This window comes from Molothrus ater, chromosome 1 (genome assembly GCF_012460135.2).
Source record: "Molothrus ater isolate BHLD 08-10-18 breed brown headed cowbird chromosome 1, BPBGC_Mater_1.1, whole genome shotgun sequence".
NCBI lineage: Eukaryota > Metazoa > Chordata > Aves > Passeriformes > Icteridae > Molothrus > Molothrus ater.
In genome coordinates this window covers 32636242-32661710 of record NC_050478.2, presented here as the reverse complement: position 1 = coordinate 32661710, position 25469 = coordinate 32636242, and the positions used below count along the sequence as shown (strand labels likewise).

At 40.4% G+C, this 25469-nt stretch overlaps 1 protein-coding gene across 1 annotated transcript in view; it reads left to right on the top strand.

The window, feature by feature from the left end:
- Positions 1-25469, top strand: part of IGF2BP3 (insulin like growth factor 2 mRNA binding protein 3) — a 112231-nt gene that overhangs the window by 50997 nt on the left and 35765 nt on the right. Inside the window, exons 4-5 of the mRNA XM_036406247.2 lie at positions 18208-18259; positions 18353-18416. Coding sequence (XP_036262140.1) covers positions 18208-18259; positions 18353-18416 — 116 coding nt within the window. The remainder of the gene's footprint in view (positions 1-18207; positions 18260-18352; positions 18417-25469) is intronic.

The window sequence follows — 25469 nt, the reverse complement described above, 5'->3', positions numbered from 1 at the left end:
TTGTGCCGGTGTTTGTGACGAGGGAGGAACAGGACATGCCTCAGCAGTGCCTGCCGTGCCTCGCAGTCCTTACACAGATGGCCCTATCCTCGCGGGGTCTGCTTCCTACCAGATTTACAACTGCCTGCTCATTATTAGATTTGGAGCTGTGTGTGAGTGCTTGTAGTGTTTATAGAGTTGCCTGCATGTTTAAAGTTTGCACAGATACAATTCTTCTTGGTGATGCCCGGTAGAGAACTGTGCTGCTTTCTTTACTTAGCAGCTGACACTGGGAAAAAAATAAACCCCAATATACTTGTTGTGAGGGTCTGATTTTTCTAAAGCTAAATGAGTAAGATTGGACACACTTTTGAGGGTCTAGAATATTTGCTGTCTCTGCTGGGAAGGGCAGGGGTGTTGGGCTCTTCTGCTAGTTGGCTTGTTCTGGATTATGGAATTTAAGTTTTGACATCCAAGTTAGAAAACTGAGCATTTTTTTGGAGCTGATTGGTGGTTTGGAACCACTGCAACAGCACAACATATACTTGCATGGGGTAGTTTAGAGGTATATACAATGGAGCATTGATTCCGTTTTTATTATTATTGGCCAGTGCAAAGAGGTGATTGTATTTTACACAAAAACCCAGAATATTTCAGCCTCTCCATACATAATTTACCACTTGGAATTTTGTAATTATGGTTCTAGTTGAGCTTGCAGTTGGTAACTCCAGAACTTGAACCATTTGCCATCTCTTTAATGGTTAGAAAATGAGCTTTTATTGAAAGGTTTAGGGTGACCCATGGCTGCTCTTTCTTCGTGGTGTAACAAATGAAGGACAGGCATACAGATGGTTTCCTGCCTGGTATGCTCACAGCACTTCTTGGGGCTCATGTGCTGCTGATGTGTACTTACATATTGCACTTAAACCTTTTCAGAGCTTTGAAGCTGGAATTGCAAGTGTTTCCTCAAACCTCTTAAAGGAAATTTATTAAGAATTTTATTTTCCAAAGCTGATGATGGCTAAGAATTAAGAGATTTTGTAGTTTGTGCTGTTGCATCTTGATGCACCTCTGTTACAAACTCAGGTTGTGGCCTGTTGGGTTCATGGCACTGCTGTGATTGGTAAGGAGTTCTTGTGTTGTCACTTGCTCTGCACTCCTCTGACTGCTTTTCATGGTTGGCTTCCACTGCCATATTTAGAGGCTTTTTTTTAAGGCAAAGATCATATGTAAAAAATATCAGCCTTCAAATCCCTAAACCAAACCTTTGCTGTCTTTTCTATTTACAGCTGCAATCAGCTTCATGTACCCTTAGCATCCACCAGCTCTAGAGCTTTGTTTTCCCTTTTTCTTCAAATCACTGCACACCTATTTGATACTTGTACCATGCTTTTAATTTCCATTTAAGAACACAATATAAAGTAGATTATGAAAAACTAAAGGGAAGAAAAAACAAATCCTTGTAATACTGCTTTTTTCCTTATATATTTTGTATTTAAAGGGCAAATGTGTTTACACAGCTGTACTTATTTGCTCCCCCAGTATGTGAACTGTATGAAAGATGGATGATAATGTTTAGTGCCTATGCACTCATGTACAGATTTATATTAACAAATGATGTTTTGCTTTATGATCCCATTTCTGTCTTTTAATGCTGCATAACTTGCACTTCACAGTTGGCTCAAACTGAGAACAAAACTAAGGAGCTTGCAAACACCTTGGTACTGTTTCTGAAGCAATAGAGAATGATGAAGTGCAGAATCTAAGCATTCATTTTCTAGAGTATCTTGGATGATTTAAAAATGAAATTTATTCAAGGATTTGATGAATACAGGCTTAGTCTATGCCAGTTACTGATGTATCAAATTATATTTGTAGAGACAAGAGTTTTAACAGATGACATTTTCCCACTGTGAGTGGAATGGCTGTAGATATTTCCCTTTACTTCACACTGCCACCTCCTTTGAGATGAACATCCTCCTCTCTGCTACTTCTGTCTTGTAAGTCTCTTTACCCAAGTGTCTCTCTGGGGTTTGCTCTGTGTATGTCATTGTAAGATGTATGTGGACAACTCAGGGTACCTCCAGCAGGAGAAGTAAAACCTGACCAAAAAAGACCTAAGGGCATTAAGTCTTTCTACTGCCTTTCATGAAGATAAAAGTGTTTGAGTGCATGAAATGTTTCAGTACCTGTTGTGAAATGGTAGAAGTCTTAAGTCTTGATATGGGAAGGATATCTGGAGTAGTGAGAGTCTAAAATTCATCCATACTCCAACTGTACAAATTCAGAGGTTGACTCGAAGTCACTGAGGTGTAGATGATTGTGCCTTATGCTGGGTGAAATGACCTGGTGTTTAGACCTTGAATAGCTCTAGTGATGGTGTTTCATATAGCTGTTTACAGAATTTGGGAGCCCTACCAAAAGCCAAAACCAACTTCAGCCTAATGTATCACACTGGTCTTGGTTCTGACACCAGGTAGCTGCAGTTGTCATAGGGCAAAGTCTAGATTTGGTCCTCAGCTGCAGTCCTACTGTGACATGAGCACCGGTGCTTGGGTTGACTGGACTTCAGCAGATACTGAAGGCCAGTGAAAGCATTTGACTTGAAGCCAATATTCTGTGCATGCAGCTTTGTGTGTGTCCATGTTGGCATTGTCCTCTTCTAAATGGTGTGTGTGGGGAAAACATCACAATATTGAGATAAGGGATCACAAGTAGAGGGTGTGTACATGTCCAGTGTACATTATTCAGGTCTCAGAGTACAGGGTTTCTGTCTTACAAAAAGATGTGCATGAAGTGTACAGTGTACCGTACAGCTGCTGTGCAGCTTTTCCTAAATTAGTAATTTTTGCTGTTCTAAAACTGTCCCTGGTAGGCCTGCTCTCAGCTGCTGATGTGAGTTCTAGTCATGTTTTTTATGTTTTCCCTGAGGAATATTTAGCTATGAATACCTTTAGGAGGCCACTTGAACTGTGTTTATAATAATAAACACAATGCTATGACAAGATGCTGAATCCAGTAAACAGTATTCTATATGTCCTACCAGACTTTGAGATGTCACTTTTTAAAATGAACCAGTTGTGAGTGAAGTGACCAATATTCATGCTATGCTAATGCTGTGCAGAGTTCTTTGAGATGTGTGTGCTGTGAGCACATCCCACAACCTGTGTTTTTATGCCTGAAGTCAGCTTGCTTTTCCATGCTGAGTCCTGCTACCCTGCAAGTGGGAGGGGTATGAATGAATATGTACAGCATGTTGTGTGTGTGGATATGCATTTGTACATAGTAGAAGGACACTACTTCAACTTCTAGAAAATATATAGTCAGCTGCATGCATTGAAGCACAAGCAGCTGCCATCCACATCTGTAGCAGTGGCAGTGAAGACCTGAGCAGGAGTGTGGAGAGAAATGGGGGGCTGGACCACTTCTGTGAACAAATTTAAGTTATCCCAAGGATGGATTTGCTTAGACTTACATCTGCCAACTGCCAAAACTCATTTGAATGCTTTTCTAAGAGGTTTCTAGGAGAAGAATATTACAATATTACTTAGGAGAATGTACTAACATGGTTAATATGACAAGTATCTTTACTAGCTTCATGTTTTTCTTGTTAAAGCTTGCTTTTAGCATTTCTCCTGTGATGAAAAGCCAGCTGAAGGTGTTACCTGTACCATAACAAGAAACAGATGAGAGGAAGTGGGTAATGGTTATTTGTTAGCTTTTTAAAAAATTATACCAAGTATTTATGTAACATGTAGTCACAGATGTAGTCAAGAGTGTAGATAAATCAGGCTTCCTTTTCCCAGAATTTGGACAGAGATCTCTTGAGTTATTTCCTCATTTCTTGTCTGAAGATATAAAAATACCACAAGCACTGAAGATTTTAAGAGGAGTTTTAATGCAGCCAAAAGAGTAAGAAACATCATCTCATACAGGCATTGTTGTTCAGAGACTTAGGTTCTGTATCACCGTCACATCAGAATTTCTCTGTTAGCTAGATATTGGGAAGAAAATGACTTACAGAGCCAATGTTTCTGCTTTAAAAAACCAAAATAGATAGGGGTGAGATGGAGGAAAAGAGGAGTAAGTGATTTTTGATTTCCCCTGGAAAGCCCACTGCCTGGTTGTCTCATGTTAGATCCCCTCACATACAATGCCCTGTTCTTATAAATGTACTGAGGGGAGATTTTGTCCTCTAGTTTTAGTCAAGAGTCCTGGAAGGAAAAACCCATTAAAAAGGCAGTATAAGTTAGCATTGAGATGACTTCAAGGAGAAGATTGAGTGGAGCAGTTGGTCCATCAGTCCAGAAGGCCTGGTCATTTTCTCATCTAGAAGCAGGTTTCACATTTTTGTGAATGTCCATTCTTGTGAGGATTCTTCTGAAAAGGTCAAGGAAAAAATATCAAGTAAACTGAAAGTGAAATCTGTCTTGTCTCTCTGAGCATGCAGAAATGAACATTAAATGAAGCAAAATTTAACCTTAGAAGACACCAGTTGACTGAAATTGGATACCTAAGACTGAGTATTGAAATGGCTGCCAGAAAAAGGAGGATCCAAGGTGATTTCTCAGAGTTAAGTCTGTCTGTGATAGCGCCTGGTGTGTGCTTTAGGAGCTGTTCTGTGATGGCCACTGCTGATAGAGGTTAAGGAGTGCCCTGAATTGTCCTGGTGGGAGACAATGCAAGGAATGAAGCTTGCATGGCTCTTTGTCACCATCTATTCATATTTCCAGAGCGTTAACCCTGAGGTGATTCCTTTATCATATTGGAAGGCATGAGAGCCTTCATTAACCACAAAGAGGGCACACCCTGTGCATGTTGTAGTGTGCAGAGGCAAAGTGTGTCTGCCTTAATTATGCTTTTTGTTCCTGAACACCCCAGAACTGGGCTGGAGGGTGACAAGGGGAAAGTCTGGTTTGGGTTTTCCCTCACTTCTTCAAGGAAAAACGAATATGGTTATCAACATGTATTGAACTATCTGCCTTTTTCTTGTGAAAGTTCACTATTGCAGATAAGGTTGCATGCAGAAATTTTCCTGCATGCTAGTTGGGAATACCAGCAGATAAGTTGGAGCCTGCAGCAAAGATGAGCATGTTGGAGTGTCTGTTTACAAATCAAATATCTGCCTGGCATGGCCTGCCCTGGCAGCAGAGCCATGTGTGCACTAAAATTAAAGAGGAGGCTGGAAAGGGAGACATTCCTTGTGTTCTGGGCTGGTCTCATTGGTTCAGCAGCATGTACCACTACTGTGCTGCTGGCATGGTAGCCAGAACAACTACAGTAGCACATTGTGCACTGGTGGGTAAGAGCTCAACAATAAGGGACTGGAAAAGACCACTTTCCATGGAGAGGTTTTTAGAAGGCTGAATATTACTGAAATAATTTCACAAAGCTATATGGTCTGAAAAGCAACTGAAGTGACTGCTCTTGATCTGCTGCCAGACCTCATGGGGTATTGCTTTCCACAGGCTGCTGCAGCACATTCGGCCATGTTACCCCATCCCATAATTTTTTCTGCCATAACTGAGCTTACTATTTGTGCTGATTTGAAAGTTAACCATGCTCCCAAATAAGCAGAGGGAAAAGTGATTTTACTGTTGCTATGTGGCAGAATGGCCAAATGCTTGCATGTATTTTTGGGGTGGTACAGAGTGTTTAGACTTTAAATTCTAGCCAAGGGTGTTCAGGTTTCTAAGCTTGCCTCTGTGCCTGGCAGCAGCTCCTGAAGTGTTGTCAGCCCTGCTGCCAGGGATGTTGTGATGTCCTGGAGGGGACAATATGGCAGCCTGTTAGCCTGAAACTCTCATATTCATTTAAAGTCGAAGATATTAAATGTCAGTAAAGGGTCTCCAATGCATGGAGCATTTTCTCTTTTTAAAGTGGTGTAGCCAAGGGCTGCCTGGACAGGTTTCTTTAAACCCTGTGATGTCCTTAGCTTCTCCTGCAGTGCAGTTTGGAGCAGTAAGTCAGCAGAAAGGCACTGCTTGTAGTGCTTCCAGGAGCTGTGCTGGTGCAGAAGCCTGTTCTCCACATTCAATGTCCATGACTTTTTTTAGAGTTTGACACATTCTCATTGCTTATTGGGAAGTTTGCTTCTAGTTTCACAGGGGAAGAGGGTGGTTTGGGCTTTTGCATTTATTTTCTTGGCATTTAAATATTTCTCATCTCCTCTGGGATGCTGTGCTCTGCGTCTTGTGGTCTTTGCTCATAATTTAAGAACCTTTCTTTATAGCAGAATATGTGCAACCAGGCCCACCTTTATTCAGTTGACTCATGTATGAAGACCATCTCAGAGTACCTTGGTGCTGAGCACAGCTCTGCTGTGTTTATTACAGGGTCTTGTCTGTCATGCTTCTGATTCTCCATCCTGCTCCCTTGCTTTCAAGTATCTGGGTGATGAAAATTGTGTTGTCAGTGTTGTCTTGTGTCTTCTAGCTTCATGGCTTCTGATATAAGACTGTTTAAGCGTGCTGAGCTATTTCTATCTCCCTGAAACCAAGCATCAGGGGATGTGGTATGTGCAAGGATATGTGGTTGTAAGGGAGTGTGTATTAGGTGACTTCTAAGGCTTCTGCTACTGTGTTTCTCCATCTTTCTTGTTTTTGTTCATCCTATGTTCCCTTGCACTGGTAAGCTGCTCTTGTGTGGCCTCTGACCTGGGATCCTGATCTTCCTATTTGCTCTCTTCCCTGACCTGGTTATGATGCAGCTTGTCCCTAAATGCTGCTGTTGAGATTTTTTTGGATGGCTTTCATTATGCCCCTCATTTTGCAAGCACCTCTAGAACTTACTGCTTCCACAATAGCTGGAGACTTCATCGATGTCCTTTCCTACAAGGCACAGATCAAGTTCCCTCAGAAGTCCCTCCCCACCACTGCTGCCTCACTGTTCACCTCCATCCCCTGGAGACTTGGCAATGGCTGGCCACTGGTCCTGGTGTCCATCCAGCCTCCCAGCTAGGCTACACTTCCTTCAGCTGCCTGCTCTGCATTTTGCTGTCCAGGCAGCCCTTGGCTACACCTGCAGGCTCTCTGGACTACCCTGGTTTGGTGCTGCTTGTCATGCACAGCTGCTGAGCTCATGCATGCCTCTAATGCTTCAAAATAAAGCTTTCCCCTGTTCTAGCAGTCTTCTACTACTGCTCTCTGCATCTTCTTGCTATCCTTAGCTCTGAATAGAATGTTCATTCTTATCCAGATGCCATGAGCAAGGATTTCAAGATCTGTGGCTCCCTAAATATTCAACAGGCGAATAACCAAGATTTCTTAGTTCCTCTTACACCGCCTCCTCTTTCTTTCCATGTCAAGAGCAAAGCACTGAAGTACTCTTTCCCTCAGTGCCTAAAAATCTTATTCCCCTTCTGTTGAGCTGAGTATTTAGCTATGAATCAGTGAAAAATCAGAATGAAGTGTGCATTCATACAGGCGTATACTGGGATTTACACTCCTACTTCCCTTATTTTAAACAGTGCTGGCTTTTTAAATGTCAAAAAATTTAAATTTAAAGTTTTTTTAAGGAGAAGGAGTTGTTTTGACAAGGGAACATAGTTTGTTGTACAGTAAATGTGAAAGTGGTAAATGGCATACAACTTCTCCATGCTGTGCAGTATTCTTCACCTTTACTCTTAAATTTTACTGCTACAGATTGTTTTTATTAATGTTCAGGGAAACATTGCTGTAGAGAGTTACAGTACTTTGAGCAGAGGATGGCTTGTGCAGCTACTTATGGAGCAGCAATGAAACACAACTTGGGCCACTTATTCAAATATTTGCAGTGCCTGTTCAGAGCATAAGAAGGAGCTTGCATCAAAACTGAGTCCAGGCTTCTGGAAAACAGCAGGTTTGTGTTGATGGGTTTTTCTTAAGACCAAGTGTATCAGTCTAGTCTGGTGTAACCAAACTGCTCAGATCCTTGCTCAAGGATGACTTTTGCAAAGGACAACTCTGCTGAATAAAAGAACAGCAAACACCTCAAAACCTTATATCATCCACATTATTTAATATTCCCCTTTTCCTCTATGAATCCCAATGCTTGTAAGGAGTGAGGGTAGGTTTTTTCAGATCTGTACAACTACAGAGTAATAATTACTGCAGAGTGAGTGCAACAGTGTAAACTTGCCTCATTGTGATTGCATTTCTTTTGTTTTCCCTTTAAAATTAGAGAAAACATTCTAATTCTATTAATAATGTGGTTGAACAATAAGCTTCAACATTTGAGAGCTTGCTGGGGACTGAATACATTCTGCAAATGGAAAGCTCACTACTTTGTAGAAGGCCCTGAATGCAAGGAGATGGAAGTGAAGATCACTCTTACACCCTAGCTATAATTAACTCATTTGATTGTGGCCTTTCACTTGAATTGTTCCAGTGATCTTACTTTTCATTTGACTGCTCCTTCAAAACTGACTCTTAAAAGTAATTCACAGTTCATAAGCTGTCAGCTAATATTCAGCATTCACACTCTGAATTGTTTTGTTTTACTACATATAGGTCAAATGATATTAACATAGAGCATCTCTTGAAATCTTAATTTCTAGTTTAGATAATTGCATTCAAAAATTTGTGGCTATTTGTAAACATCCTCTTAAACCTTACCTGTCAGATTAGTGCATGAGTTTGCCTTAATTCCAGGATTCTTTAAGGTAGACTGGAAAATCTCACAGATTTTGGTAAATTTGTGTTCAACAGAATTTCATTATAATATTTCTTTAACTTTAAGGGGGATTTAGTAACTTGGTTTGAGTGTTTAAAATATGAACACTTTAATTTTGATGACTGAGTGATTAGGTAGCCACTAGATTGCATGTTTTATTAGAGAAATTTTCTGCACTCAAAAAACCCATGTTTCCCCTTTGCTCCAAGGTTCATGTTTTTGGAGTCTGAAGGCTTTGGCAGCATGTAATTGTTGTTGTTTGCAAAGCTTTCATCTCTGTGCTAGCACTGTGGAAACCTTTACTGTGGATTTTATTTCCATTCAGTTTTGCAGCTCAGTAACTCAAGCACTTGAAGGTGGTGTACTTGTTCCACCAGGATCACTCCACGTTATAAAGTGTATATAATTTTTGCTTCTGTTTGATCCCAGGCTTCAGTTCTTGAGTCTTGCCTGCAACTCCTATCCACTTTTTTTTCAGTGCCCAGCCCTCACAGTGGAGACTAGGTCAGGTTGCCCTCTTTCCTCCCCTTTCCCTGGAAACAGCCACACAAACTAGGAGAGGTGGGTTAAAAAAAAAAGGGGAAAAGTCTTCTCTAGCTGTGGGGATTGACTTGTGTAATTTCAGGTATAACTGTTACAACTGTTTGGGTAACTGGGCTGCCCTGTGAGTTATAGGACAGCTACTGATGGTCTGCACTCAGGGGCAGGAGTTTGGTCATGCCAGCCTATCTAGGGAAGTGAAGTACATGGTGTGCACTGATGGCTTCAGGGAAAGTTTTGGATGAGGATATCCAGCACCCATGTGCCTGGAAGCTTCTGTAAATGCAAATAACAGCTCCCTCCCTTCAGCAGTCCCTTGTCTGTCAGAGCCTCATTGCTTAGAGGCCAAACCTACACCTCTGGTCCACAGCAGCGCTGTCCTCAGTAGATCTGCTGGGAAGCCGAAGGCACGGCATGCATCCTATGGATGACCATTTCAAAAAGGGAGAAGGGCAATCTTATAGCTCCAGAAAAATGCTTCAATCTTTTTATAGTTTTTCCTGGTTATAAAGAGATTCAAGATATTCATGAAGTGGTTGTTAAGGACTTATCTTTTTCCTGAAAGCTTGTCATTTTGCATCTTGTGCACAATAGAGGGAATGTCTCAGACGTGATTTCCATCTGAGTTATAATATACTGCCTTTTTATCTGCATTAATCTGTGAACTAAATCCATTTACAGGATTTTCCTCTGTGATTCCCTCTATCATTTTTGGATAGTTGCAAGCAGACCTTAGCAAAAATTCTTAAAATATAGGACAACCTTCCCAGGAATGACTTCCCTGGTATCAAGCTCTGGCTTGGCTCTGTTTCTACAAAGCACAGTCATATCTGTACCAGAGGGAACACTTTTCGTACATGTGGCCTCTTCTTGAAATTATGCCTGTGCCCTTGTGGAGAGATTTCTTGGAATTTGTAATTGTTGATAGGTTCCAAAAGATTATTTGAAAATTGATTTTTTTTTTTTTTTTAGTCTGACAGATATTTGTTATAATTGCAGGATTCCAGCTTTACAGAAGGCATTTTTTGAATGCACAAACTATTATTGTGCTGAAACTAAAAATATCAGGCTAGCACCAGCCTTGTAGAGCAGTAATGAAGTGGCATCAAGACTTTTAAATAGATACAGAAAATAGCTTTTAAAAATGCTATTTTTGCACACACAGACAAAAGAGAATAAAGTGTATAGGAGAAATACAATTTTCCTTGATAAAGCTCGCTATTAAAAAGAACACATTTTCTGTAATGACATGGAGGTAGCAAAATTGAGAGAACTGAAAGGTTGAAGGGGACAGGAAAAAACATAGGTGTTTCTGTTCTAGTTTTCATGGCCTAGAGCAGGACATGGCAGCTTGCACTGCCAGGCTGAGCCACAGCCCTCCTGATGGAGACCAGTGCTTGGTGCCTCACAGGAAAGTGTCAAAACTGCCAATAAGGCACCGACTGTATCTTGGTATAGCCCTGTGAGTAAAGCAGAAAAATCATCCTTTATCCCAGTGTCTTTTCCAAACATTCCTTTAAGATTTGCTGGTTCCCTTGCTTTTGTGTAGTCTATCATTTAATCAGAGTTGGGCAATGAGTGTTCAGTGGATAGTAATGCTTTTAAAACTTTTTTTCCTTTCCCTTTGGCAAACTACAAATGACATCGTAGAAGTAGTGGAGAGTGTTTCTACTTAAGCTGGCCTCCCCAGTTGGAGAGGAGGCAGATGAACATGAGCTAGCATTGCTGCTGCATCCTACTACGTTTCACAACACCCATCTGCCAGCCCGGCATGTGATCCCTCCCTCACGCCGAGCCGCAGAAATGTCCTGGTAGCCCGTCTGCCCGAGGAGGAGGGGGCCCCAACAGTGCCCACAAGGAGCTACTGGGAATGGGGATTAGCTCCATTAAACAGCAGCTCCTGCCTTTAAGGACCAATCAGTGTGACAGTGCTTTTTAATTTTCTGGAAAGAAGGATGGGTCCTGAATCAAGAGCATTAGCATTAGTGTTAACCTGGTTCATAAACTCCAGCGTTATCTGAAACTGCTCTTGAAGTTACACCTTTAGTGTGAAGAGAGGGAAGATTAATTAAGTATTGTAGCAGATATTGTGAGGTGCTTAATTGTATTCAGATAATATTGCATAAATACTTATTCTCTGTGTTTTCAAACTTGTTTTCATTTAATTTAGATGAAGGGTGAATACAAGCTGCCAATTTGGCCATCTCTACATGATTCGTTATTTCATAATACCTGTATCATATTCCCTCTCACTCCTTTCCAAACTGAGTTATCCTGCTCCCTTTAATCTCTTTGTGAAGGAGGCCACCCATGCATCTAATAAGTGAGTTTTTTGCTTTTCTCTTAAACATGTCTCAAGTACTTTTTTTAGCCTTGCAGACCATTTAATGCCATTTGTCAGCCTTGATACTAAGATTTTTCTTTCTCCATCTCATGCATCTTTAGCATAATGCACACTAACCTTTCTTCCTTATCAGATATTAAAGAGACTATTTCCAGCTTAGGGTGTAATGTGGGAACATGAAAGCACATGAGAATTTTTGTGTGTTGTGTTCAGCACCTGGGCTAATCTTGTAGCCTGAAAATTTCTTTTGAAATTTCTTCTATTTTCAGAGCTTTATTAGAATAGTCTCTCAGTGAATTTTCCTATTGTATGAGTTATTTTTTTAGAAAAAAGGAGAGGGAGGGAGTTTTGATACTGATGTTATCTGTAATGATTTATCATGTTGCTTATACTTGTTGGATTCCTATTTTTTTTTAGAAACCAACCTTCTATTGGTAAATCATAGTAATTATACTTTAAGCAATTTCTGACTTAGCAGATTCAAGGCAGGTACTTTTAAATGTTATTTCATATTAGTGTGGTTTTAAAGCACCCAGCCCTCTCTTTCCTTTACCTTTTTAATATACAGGGGTTGTGTGTGTATATATATAACAATTTAAATGGCCCAGCAGTATTATCTGGAAATGCTTAAACACATGTGGTATGTGGAGTTAGGTATAATAGTTGTACTCACAGTTGCACATGATGCTCTACCTGAGACCTATTTTCAGTTGCCTTCTATGTTTTGCTTAATTCAAAACACTGAAATTGAAATAGTCCACAACATCCCTTACCTCCTTATTCCTTTTAATTGAGCATTTCAGAAGTCCTACAGTGACAGCAAGGTAAATGGGGACCTGGTGTTTGCTCTTAGCCCTGTAGGGAGGGCCATTGGCTGGGGCCAGAGGGTGGCTCTGCTGTCACCAACAAGTCCAGCCTGTGCAGTGGAGATGAGCAGTCCATGAGAGCTGTGACCCAGTTATTCACCACACACTTTCTTAATTTGGTAGCAAGTCGAGGGCTTTGAGGAAGACAAACCCTTTTGGTTAGGGGGAATTGAATTTGTTGCCATGGCAAACTGAATCCTGCACGTTCTGGTCTCTGGTGCTGGGCTACCCTCCCTAAGCAGAAGTTGCTATTAGTTGCTAACAGTGCCTCCAGCTTGTCTTGTGATGAGCCTGAGGTCCTTCCTGCAGAAGTGCTGTGTTCCCCTTACTACCAGAAGTGGCATTGAAGCTGCCCTTTGAACACACAGACGTGCTGAGCACTATGGAAAATCAAGCCCTTGGTGTCCAAATTGGTCACTCAATTAGTAATTCCTTTGACAATTTTGTCTTTGTTCTCTGTGGTTCAGCATTACATTCTTAAAACCCTGGTAATGCCACCTAAACAGAATTGTATTATAGGGTAAACTTATTATTAGTTTTGAACATTTGGATGTAACTGTAAGTTCCCAGGAGAAGAATTCACTCCAGGGTTTGTATGGGATGTGGTAAATAAGCCAGAGTTATTGTTTTCAGGCACTGCCTTTCTGGTGTGTGCAAACAATGACTTCAGCAGCTTCCAGGCTTATTTTTCTGATTCTTCCAGACTATGGTCATGGTTTCATGAGACAGTAAACTGGGTTTTGGAGGGCCTACAAGATGAAAAACACCATCACCACACGCTGCAGCGCATTGAGCCATTGCAGACTGGCTTTGCCTATTCAAATGCCTTCACGAGGCTTTGGAAAAATAACTGTGTCCTGGCAGACTGAATTGGGTATTCCATGTCCATGCTCTTTGCATGGAACAGGAAGCAGCATCCTCTGACCTTTTTGGTGAAAGTGGGCAAAGTCACTATGTGGAGGGGTGGCAGTGATGCAGAGAGGCTGCCCAGGCTGGGAGATGCACTGGGTGACCTGGAGCTGAGTTCACCTGTCCACCAGAGTCTCCATTCAGGCAATGCAGTGTTATCCAAGTTACACCTTTCAAAAATAACCCTCAGGAATTTATTAGGGTCTTCTTCAGTTTAATTTTCCTTCTAAAGCCATGCTAGCTGGGATCCTTGTTGGCAATATTGATTTTTTTCTACCAACCAAAAATAATGCCAAACTGAAGGTGCTTTGAGGAGCCTTTTTGCCATGGTCTGTTGTTGGCAGCTGATGTGGCTGTGAGAGGAGCAGCACCTCTGCCAAGGTAATATCACACCTCCAAGTCACAAAATGCCAGGTCTGCTCCTGCTGTACTGCAAATTCTAGTACACCAGGGCCTGGTGGGGACCACATCAGACCAGTTAGGCTCAATTAATATAATTAATGGAAAATGGCATTATGGTGATTTTTTTGTTGTTGTTTTGTGGTTTTTTGTTTGTGCTTTTTTTTTGTTTGTTTGTTTTTATGAGGGTTTTTTTTGTGATTTTTTTTTTTGTGTGTGGTTTTTTTTTTTTTTTTTGGCCTTAGGTGTATCAAGAAAGTATGCAGCTGGCATTCTTGGTTCAGCCAGGCTCAGTATCTCAGTATCTGTGATATCAGCACTGCTCTTTACCCACCCACATCCTCCTTTCCTTACCTGGCTCTTTTGTTTTCCTTCACACCCCCCCTCCACTAAATCAAAATTGTTTATTTGTTAAATCACATTGTACATTCAAAGTCTTTGCAGCCAAACATTTCTATGTGGTTTTTCAACTGAATTGCCCTAATACTTCTGTCTCTTTTAGCCTCTGCTATTTATGATTTTGGTTGTGTTGTCTAATTTTAATTCCTTGTCAACATGACACAGGAGTCATGGAAACAAGGGGGTGGTGGTGGTCTAATGGATTTGGTCTACATGAGAGGAGAAAATAACTTCAGGTTCTCCAGCACCACTGTGACGTTCCTGTCGCGAAGTGCATGTGTGAAAGAGAAACTGTATGGATAACTGTGCTTACAGACCAGATGTCTTCAGACTAATTTCCTTACAGTGTACAGCAGAAGTCCTACAGCACTATGAGATGATGTGTATAAAATAGTCTGTTCTGAAAGTGCAGAAAACTGCTCTGATTTGTTCAAAAGTGCTACTTCTAAACCTGTGAAATCTGTACAAGAGCTGCAGTATTTTAACGTGTGCATCAAGCTCTCGGTTTCACTGAAGAGTAATGTTTCCTTCCTTTTTTTTCCCATGCAAAGCAGCCTTGATTTGTGGGGCTTGGTGTAGGGTAAGGCTGTTTATAATGAAGTCAGAATTGGCTTTTAGAGCCTGATGAATGAAAGTCCACAGTATAAGACTGCAGCTTTTTGTGAGAGAGACATCTGTGCTATAACAAGAGCAGGAGACCCAATTTAGACAACTGCTAGAAGGAGAGCTCAAGAAAAGGAAAGACCTTTTTTTTTCTAGCTTAGATTAAATATTTGTACAAATAAACTTTTCAGCTGCTCATCAGAATTGCTGCTGCACCACCAACTTGGCTTTGAATTTTGTTCTGATTGCCCAACAAGGCTGTACACGAAGAGTGTTACGGAAGAGCAGTTCAAACAAAACATGTTTGTTTTGCAGCAGAACTATGGGCTTTGGGCTAGAGAGAAAAATTTGGGGAGAGGGAAAAGATAGTGAGAGACATATGAAGAAATGAAAGATGTGAATAGAAACTGACTGCTGCAGTAAAGCAAGAAACACGTGCAGGAATTGAGTTCTGTGTTTCGAAAGTGAGTTACAAGAGAGGATCTGGCTTTGAATATGACTGCAATGACTTTTCCCAATTGGATCAGCTGGTTCAGTTAAAAGTGTTCTCACCCATGAAGCTTGCTCCTCACACTCACTCACACATACCCCAACTGCTGCTGAAACTTTTGTACTAGTGCATTTTTAGTTAAAAGGCTACCTCTGCAGTGTTGATCACACCTAAAGTCCTGCTGCATGAGGCTGATGGTGATGAAAATTCAAGTTTCTCCTGAAGACAGTGCCATAGAGAATAAGTGTCTTTGACCAAAGAGGATTGTTTCTCAATTTGGTTAAAGCAAGCTTCAATCCTTTGAGGAAACTTCTCATAAATCTGTTCAGTAAAGCAACTCTTTTAAAAACATGGGAACCCAAATCACTTGGATTAAAGCCCAGATGGACACTGTCTCTGACTGAAATGGATCAGAAGAGGATTAAGGAGCAGCATAAGTGGAGAACTCTTGCTGGAGAGGGGGTGTGATGCTGTATGTGCCATTCTAGGCTGCTCCTCAGCATTAACAGCAAAGCAGCCTTTGGGTTCTTAGGCTCCTGGGAGCAAATGCAAGGGACAGTGTGGTCAGAAGTTTCTGATGACTGATCACAAACATGATGAAAGTACTTTTTAGAGAAAATGTGTCTTTTAAAAGTTGTGTGGATTCAGCTTTAAAGCATTTATTAGTGAAGATGGTGGGTGACTTTAATATGTGGCTTGCAATATAAGGGTATACCTAGCCCAGAATATAAATTTAATATAGAAATACCTTACAAAACATTGATTAATTATTACCAAGCAAACTGTTGTGGTACATACGGTATTCTAGCACTGCTCTTTGCCTGTATGAATAAGGATGAAAATGAAATTCTGTTTTGAAATGATGCAGCTTTGGGGGCAGAGTGGCCATGAGTGGTGGTCTGCGCAGTTCAAACATAATCACAGCTAAGCACACTTGCTCATGTTGTGGCACGGTCTGCGGTGTAGAGCAGCACAGGTGTTGGCATACTGTAGGGACAAAGGAATTGCTTTATCAGACTAATGAACTCTTTGGTATCTTATTTCAGCTGAACATCTCAGAAAGGATCTCTAAGTCAGGAAAAGCTTTGCTTTTCTTGTTTTAAATCCCCAACCCCACCTGGGATTCTGTTCACCCACTGGTTTCAGTGGATCCCTTAAGCAGTCTGTGGAAGGTGGTTTTCCTCTAATCTCATGCTGTGGCTCTCTTGGCTTCTGTGAGGTACAGCTGCAGACCTGCAAGACCTCACAGCTCTCCCACTCATCTGTGCCAGTGTTTTAATTGTCTTAAAAGGATCTTCCAGAGACTTTTAATTTATTTTAATCCCCTGGAGCATCTCTGCTTCAGTAATATTTAGCAAATTTCAGCGCAAACATTCACTTAGATTCTAATTGTCAGATCCGAGGAGCTGCAGAAAAATTATTTTTTTAGGGGATTGAAAAGGGAAACTCTCAGACTAGGCTAATCTCTACTTGTAGAATGAGAGGACAATTAACAACTTGTCTATGAAAACAAAACTCTTGCCAAGAAAACTTACTAGAGTCTCTACAAGAAGGATGGGGAAATTCTGCAGTTAGAAGCAGTAATGCATTTCTCAAACTTGGTGAGCACTGAATTGCCTTTTAAATACCTGGTTTGAAATGTTACCTTTGAAACATCTCTGTGCAGTTTAAACTTTAGTAGGTGGTAAAGAGTGGAAATTGCGCTGATATAATTTGTCTTTGGGTTTGGCGTATAAAATACAGCTGTAGTAAAAGTATGTGGTAGATTGATAGATTATAATTTAGGAATTGTAATCTCATGAAGATGTAGTCTGAATTTTACAGTTTTACATTTTCAGGGACTGGGGGTTTGTGCACACTGGATTTCTGGTTATAGCAAAGGGAAGTGGCACAGATGCTTTTTTATGCCTACTGCTTTCCTTTATCTTTTCTTCCTTGTTTTCATCCTTTCCCTAAGGGGTTTCCTCCCTTTCTTACTTACATTTCCCTTAAGAGATTAGCTGAAGAAATGTCATTTTGGTTACAGAAGGGAGTGCAAGCTTACTTTTTCACTACTTGGTGTAAATTGTGAACTTTTCCAGCATCAATTAAAATTGAGACAAAATGTTAGGATGCAATACACCACAATGCTGCTGCACTTATGTCTGTGCTAGTTACTGCCAGAGTCACCATTTTCTGCAACATTATTTCTCACCAGGAAGAAAATAAACTCTACACCATGTGAATTTTAGATGTGGTACAACTGTGGGTGTGTTAATGCTTTTACTGGAATACTCTGACACCCTGATTTTTCCCCAAAGCTTGTGTATTTTCCCCTTCTTCATCCTCCATTTGACAAGAATAAAACTATGCAAAATACAACTACTTAATTTAGATTTCTTTTGCCCCTTGTCACATACATTTGCCTGTTTCTCCCTAGCTTTCTACTGAAGGAAAAATTAACTGTGACTTTCAAATAATGGTGAAGATACTGTTGTGCGTGGTTCCTCTGGCATGGTGATCTTTGAGAAATCTGTCAAAATAATTGTGAAACAGCTCTTTATGTGCTGGTTATTCTTGTTACCTTCTCCACACAGACAATTCCCCACTAAGGAGGAGAACAACACTTTTATGTACAACCTAAGTGTGTTGGGAGGAAAAACCCCAATAACTCCAAAGAGGGACAAAGTTAGATATATATGTTCTCTAATTCTTTCAGCCTCTGCTTTAACCCACTCTGAGAACAGGTGACTTGAAGGTTTATTTTCAAGGTTTGGAATATACAGTGCAGTGTGCCTTCCTGAAGTTATACTTTGTATTTTCACATTAATGAAATTTTAAATGCTGATTTTCTGACATGAGAGAGAAAAAAAGCAATATATGCTTGTTCTTCCTAGAATAATAATTTCTTCTTTATTGGAATGGCTGTCTTAAATTATCTATATTCTCCTACAATAATTTAAAAGATTCTGGTGGTTTTTAGAGTCGTTTTTGTTTTGTTAATCTGCTTTGAAATTTAAATCTGTAATTTCTTTTGCCTCTTGTAGGTGCTGGATAGTTTGTTAGCTCAGTATGGAACTGTGGAGAACTGTGAGCAAGGTACTGTTTCTACTCTCAATTTGCTTTTAAATTTGCAGTGGGAAGTGAATGCACACTGAACTTACCCTCCTTTTGTTGCATTTTCCTTTCTAGTGAACACTGACACGGAGACTGCAGTTGTAAATGTAACATATGGCAATAAGGACCAGGCTAGACAGTAAGTATCTTTTTTAGTTGTTTCTGTCACCTAACTCACATTTTGGAGTTCATGTTGTTGTGACTTTACATGTGACTTTGCTTCTGATCACGTCACCATTTTAACAATAAATTAAGACTTGAATTTTAAGAAAGTCTAGTGTAATTCACCTTAATTAACGTTTTTTAATCAGCTTTTCTTTCATTTTTATAAAAAGTAAATTAATTTTAAAAAATGTGAAAATTGAAGAAATTTACTTCATTGGGGAGAGCAGAAAGTTAATTTGCCAGTTGGAGAGGATAGGAGTTACTGTTTAATGATTTTTTTTAGTCATGTTTTAGTAATGCCCTATTGCAGTGTTCATTGTTTTGTGTCTGTTTCTTAACAAACAATCATAGCAAAAATAACAAGGGAAAAAAATGTAGCTGCTAACCAGAATACAGGACTTTTTGTTAGAAAATTTAATGCTGCTTCCAACACACAAAAGGCATAATATGCATACCTAAAATAATTTATTTGGTATTTTTGAAATTTAGGCCACCTACTTTATGCTTGCCTATATCTTCAGTGATTGACAACTTTTAATCTAGATATTAAAATTTTTTTAATGTTTTACATAATCATTGTTTGTGCATCTTTTCCTTTTAAAATCTGTATGATGTACCACTCTGAAGATTTAATTTTGCTTCTCTACCACAAAAAAAAGGACTTGTGTGGTTCTTAAGTTTTAACCTGGTGACATAAACTTACTTCCTCTCTTTCTAGTCATAGCGGGTCAAACAAAACCAAACTCATGGAATAGCCTACCACAATCTATTTTAACTTTGAAATTTCTGCCACCTTGTGGCAAACTAAAACCAGCAGTTAAGATGCAGAGTGTGCTTATGGTATGCATTAATATAAAATTACAAATGAAATAATATTTGTACATATAATTAAGTAATTATCATCTGTGCGTAACTTGAATGCAACACATGTATTTAATCTTTCAAAGCATTAGGTTACTTGTAAATGTATTATAAACAAATGTGATGGGAAACTTGTGTCAGTGGTATCTCCTGTGTATGCTGGTGCCAAAGGAAACGATGTTTTCCTTAAATTCACTGTTTAACTTTTCCCAAAACCTGAATTGTTCTAACAAGTTCTTCAGGTTCTTCTGTTGCTTTTGATTCTGCTGCATAGCAATTAAGAAAGGCTGTATTTCTTGTTCTGAAGAAACTCGTGGTGCAGTGTTACAGATTGATACTACGTGTGCCAGTTTCTCCTTTGAAAATATAAGGAAGTACTAAAAATACCATGGAAAGAAGTATAATGTATTTTTTTGAGCTGTCATCTGTGTGTGGGTTCCTGGACTTGTGCACTCCCTTCTGAAGATGAAAACAACAGTTTCTTCCCCAACTTTAGGGCCTAAATTTTAGGGTCAATCCCAAGGAAAGGCTGGGATAAGCAAAGACTCTGAAGAGGTGTATAAGATGATAATTTTTTCTTTTTCATAAGAAACCATGTGACACTAACTGAGAACCTGTTGAGTTTGAAGCAGGCAAATGGGTGTTGTAGGGGAGCTGAAGCAATGCAGGTTGAATGATGGCAGTTTGGTTCCTTGGAACAGGTAGGGAAAGTGGAAGAGCATTGATTTGCATTTGTGAATGGTTTCACATGACACAGATTTTCTAAGCAGATGAGTCCATATTATGTACAAAAAATATTAGCTCAGATTGTCTGATTTTGGGAGGTGACCTTGCAACTGTTCAGAAACCCCTAGGAGAAGTCTCTAGATCAAGGTAATTTTAGGGAAAAAAACCTGTGAGGGATTGGAATGAAGGCTCACTACAGGACCTGCATGTCTGGGGGTTTTCCACAGTGACTATTTCAGTGAAATGGTTTTCCCAGACCTGACCTAGCTCTGCTGCTTGGAACTGGCTGTGGGGGATGGCAGTGTCAGTGGAGAGGGAGCATTGTGCAAGTGCTGATAGCTGATAAAGGCAGTGCTGGTCATCCTATGAAGGACATGCAGTAACAAGAACTGACTTTATCAAAAGCTGTTTAGGGCTGCAAAGAGTCAGCAGCTGGTAACAAGCTTTGTAGTTTGGAATTCAGCTCTTTAGGGTAAATGGTACTTTGCCATGGTTTTTGGATCAAACACCATGACATGAAGATTTCAATGCTGCCACATACAGTGGGTCCCTAGTTCTAACTGCACCTCAACTGTACTTTTGCAATGCACACACTAACCTCACAGTAGTGTTGGCTAACAGAACATGCAAAGTTGGCTAATTCCCTGCTGGATATCTGTATGGCATTGCCATGACTCTTGGAGTGTGTACTGGCAGTGTGAGGTGAGGGTGCTGTAACACAATCTGGAGATACTTTTGATAAGCAATTCTAAGCAAGTGTGGTATGCATTGCTTGGAGGACAGTACTTTTGAATAAAACTTGTGGTTCCACCCAGCTGGGAAACTAAGCTGCCTTCTGTCTTGCAAATCTAAGTAGTTGGGACAGAGGTTTTTTTCCCTCTAGGCTGGTACTACAGTTGTGGCATGTTCAATTCAGGTCTGCATCCAAAATTAACTTGGAAAATGAAAACACTGAAGATTGCTGCAGTCTTTTTGAGAAAAAAATCTTAGAACAGACAGCACCCAAAATCTGAGATGTGCACAGTTCCTGACTTCTAGTTGGGACAGAGGTGGTCTGTGTCTTTGACATGTTGTGGTGGTGCCTCTTTCCTAGCTGGAGAGGCACAGCCTGTCTTGTCAGAAAAAGCAGGATGCTGCTTCTGTGACTCCAGAGCAAGGGAGCCAGCATGGCAGATCAGGTACTTTTTGGCAGCCCAGGAGCATTGTGGAGGGATGTGCAGAGCAATGTGTGGGCCTTGCAGAGCCACCTTTTGCTCTCTAGCACTGAGAGTAGCAAAGAGAAGGCTGGCACTACCAGGTCTGACACCACATCCCTCCTCTTCTCTCCTCTCCTGCAAACACTTGAGAGTAGGAGAGATTTGTTTGAGCCCTCAAACTTCCTCTGCTGCTGTCCTTCCCAGAAACTGAAGAGGGATTCACAAAGCATGTGTACTGCTTTGTTAGTGGCATAGGTAATGATTGAATGTTGTAGTGGGTTGTGGAATATTTGAAAGAAAGGAGAGGGTGAGGGACAGGGCCTGGAGCCTGTGGTTCACCCTGCACAACCCAAGCAGTTGCATGCAGGTGCTGAGGCAGCCTGGGACATGCTTGCCAAAAGACAATCCTCCCTATTCCCAATATCAATCCCTGGCTGCAGCCAGCAGGACATGCTGACTGTGTCCTTGTGACATGCTGCCACCTAAATTATGGCTGCTGTCTTCAAAAGTTATACCATCCTCCCTTTTCCTCTCCCAAAGATTCTAGTGTGTAGAGTCTAGTACATGCCACAAGATTTAGTTCTACCCAGGATTTTGAGAGTCCACTTGTGATCACCTCTTAATCAGAATAATTACAAAAAAATTTTTATCACCCTTTCAATAAAAAACATCTGTGTGTGTGTGCACAATATGTATCCTTGAATAAATGAGGGTTTGCATAACTAATACTTTCACATGCTATTGTGGGTCAGGGCTGATGTTGCCATAGGAATGATAAAACTGAAAATTCAGTGGTGTACTAAAAGCTTAGGTTTCATTTTGGCCTTGTTTTCAGAAGTATTGGTGAAACCCATATTTTTATTTAATGAAAAAAACAATTATGCTAAAGAAAATTTGCCATATAAGTCTTTTCATATGCAATTGTATCTGTTCAGGGATGACAAAAGAAAAGTGGTGTATGTAAAAGCCTCATGTGGGAGTGAGATACGTTCTCCTTCTATTGCTTAGTGTCATCATGCTATCAGTGGAAGAATGATTTCCAGCACAAGACTTGATGCTTTTACTGTAATAATTTATCTAGGATGTTTAAATTCCACTAGCATCAAAAGGGAGAAGGCTGGGCAAGCACCCTCTTGTAGGGAACTCATGAGAGGACAGTGGTGAGATGGCATTTTGATGGGAAAAATTCAGGTGACTAATTTACAGAATACTTGTTTAAAGGTTTCATTTTTGTGTATGAGCTCTTGGTTCTGAGCAGGTGCCACATGAACATGAGCCAGGCTGCTATCCATCTTATCAGTGCATAAACAGTAGTTGCTGCAGTCTTTTAATGAATTCATTTTATTAAAAAATTCAGAGCTATGCTAAGAGATTTCTGTCTACCAGCTCTTGCTGGTAGGTGAAATGGAAACATTTTCTGTTTCTACTAAATATAAATTTTAAACAATGACTTCAGGGAGGAGGGCACCTCCTAATGGGGCAGATAACTGAATTCTTTCTCCATCTTTGTCCTCATTGGGTGACTGTTTAGGCTTTTAGCCTCTGTGTAAAAAGCTGGTTTGTGGGTTGTTTCAGCAGTGCTCCCTGACAGAGGTAGTCTGCATGGCCTTTATCAACTTGTGCTTGTGGAAGGAGAGCCCTCAGCACCTGGGAAGGCAGAGGTCTCTGTGGGAGGACAGAGGTGGTGTTCCTGTGTTCTGGAGCTCTCCAGGCGGTCAGTTAGTGAGAGGAGCATGTGCTTTACAGAAGGAGCTTGGTGTAACCTGTGTTTGGTGGAGTGCAGCAATGAAAATAGCTTTGCCTGAAACAGATGCCCCTAGTGCTGTGAAGAGCTGGTCACCTGCTTTTAGCTGAGGCTCAGACTTCCCCTGAGAGCAAGACTGGCTCTCCTGATAGCAAGTGCTGTCCTAGATGCTGTTCTACAGCAATTTTGCATCCATCTAGAAGACAGTTCTTAACCACTTGTCTCCTCCTGGGTCTTCTTCCATATCTGTCTCTCCAGCCCCCAAAGCAGTGCCTAAATGCCTCTAAAACTGAGCTTGTTATGGTGCTGAAGAGCTGCTGAATCATGACATTGCCTAATTCTAGCCCTATGTTTAGTGCCACAAAATTGATAAATATTAGTCCAGAAGAGCTGAAGAAAAGTGTACGACAGTACTTTAAAAGTCTAGTGAAAATTGTCAAATATTGCAATGTGAAGGCCAGAATCAACAACCCAAAGGGATCTCTCAAAAGCTGGGTTTTTTCTCTGTAAGAAATGCACTAGAACAGTGTGTGTGCTACATTCACTGCAAATCAGTTATCTTGGCATTCCAGTGTGTGTACCTAAATCAATATAGAGTATGGAAGCATGTACCCAGGAAATATCAGTTCCACAAAAGGCTTGAGAGATCAGTATTTAATTACTGATTCTTCTTCTGACTTCCCATCGTTTGAACAAGTCAAATTATAAAACAAGTCAGGCTGTAAAATATGGAGAACTCAGTGACTCACAGGGTTGAATAAGTGTGTTGTTTTTCCATGTCATCATATGGCTTTGGTGGCCAGAGATTGTTCACTGCTGACATAATTAATTTTCCACAATGGCAAACGAACTTTTCTCAGTTTGCTTTGAATTTAAGGTACTTATAGACATATGGAACCATTTAGCAATTTATAAATTGTTATTAAGAAGAAAAATTCCAACCTTCTTTCTAGGAAAAGTATGGTGCACACATATGTGTATATGAATGTGTGTGTATATATACACAGTTGTTGCTGTAAAGTGTTTTTTGTGAAAGCATGATAGGTATGAAGCCTGGTTGCAAACAATAAGCCTAGGCTTTCCTTTCCCAACCACTTCTAAGGACGAGTGAGAAGCCTGTTGTACTGATTTACTGTCAGGTTTTGGGTTAATGTTGGGATTCTGGTCAAAGATGTTTTAAAGCCAGAGGAGGCTGACGCATTTTGGGAAAGAAGCAATGCCTGAACTTGTCAAATAAATGTGTGGAGGGAAATGAGCTGGGATGGACGTTAATCTGGAGCCTATCAGCACATTTGCAAAATTGTTGGTGTTCATCTCTCCAACATCTTGATGTTTGAATCCAAAAGAAACAGGGCTTGTGCAACTGGATGGTCTGGCAGTGCACTTTCCCTTCATGGTAGAAATTCAGGTTTCTGGTTGATTTCAGTGAAACTCAACCTAGAAACAGAGGTCATACATATTTGCAACCAACAAGAAATTAGCGTGTTCAGGGTGTATGAAAGGGAAAGGTCTCAGACCCCTTTTCCAAGTAGGATGTCCAGAAAGAGGGAGAGACTTCAGTGGAATTTTCGGACATTGGAAATCTCTGCAGAAATTAAAAATTGAGACAAATCCATAGAAACACAAGTTCACTAGTCTGCTCACTGCTCTTCCTGTTTTCTAAACATGTTTTATTGTGTAGTAAAATGCTCTTCAAAGTCCATGGAGTAAAAGATTAAAAATGTCCGCTTTGAAATAACCTCACCAAATTTTAATCCAGCTTGTTTGCCACTTGCTCTAAAGGATTCCTCTATTATGGGAGTAATTACACTCCTGGCAATTCCCAAAGGACCTGTGTCTCATTTGGTTAACGGAAGTATTTATTGAACAGTGATCAGTTATTCAATATTTTGCTTTCTTTGTTCATTGGCATTGCCTTGGGCCTTATTTATTATCAGCCCTTATTAAACATTGTTCCAAAGACACAAATTACTTATTTTTCATAAGCTCTTTACTGCCAGACTGAAGTATTTTGAGGATGCTGGCTCAACCCCTGGGAGATGAGGGACCTGTTATCCTTGGTATCCAAGTACCACTTCTTAACTGGGCTTCAACATCTGCTTGTGACCCAGACTGTGAAATGGGACACCCAGGAGACAAATAGTATTTTTCACTTGCTGGCCTTGAAAATGTAGGCAATTGGCTACCATCATCTTTTATCTCTGTAGTAGAGGCAGACATAAAAGTGTTGCTAAAGCTAATGTTTGGTAAACTAGCAGTAGTGTCCTGCAAATGTGCATGAATGGAGGGGCTGGGTTAAGTTTCTGAATTCAGAGGCCTTCCTCCAGAGCATACAGTTGTTGGAGCTTTATAATGAAAATATTGGTGAGCTCTTTAATAAAAGATGGAGACTCCCTCCCTCCCACTACAGCCTTTAATTTAAATTTTGGTTTTAAGGAAAATCTGTCAGTAATCTTTGGTCAATATTATAGTTAAGCATTTAGAAACTACCCCATATCAG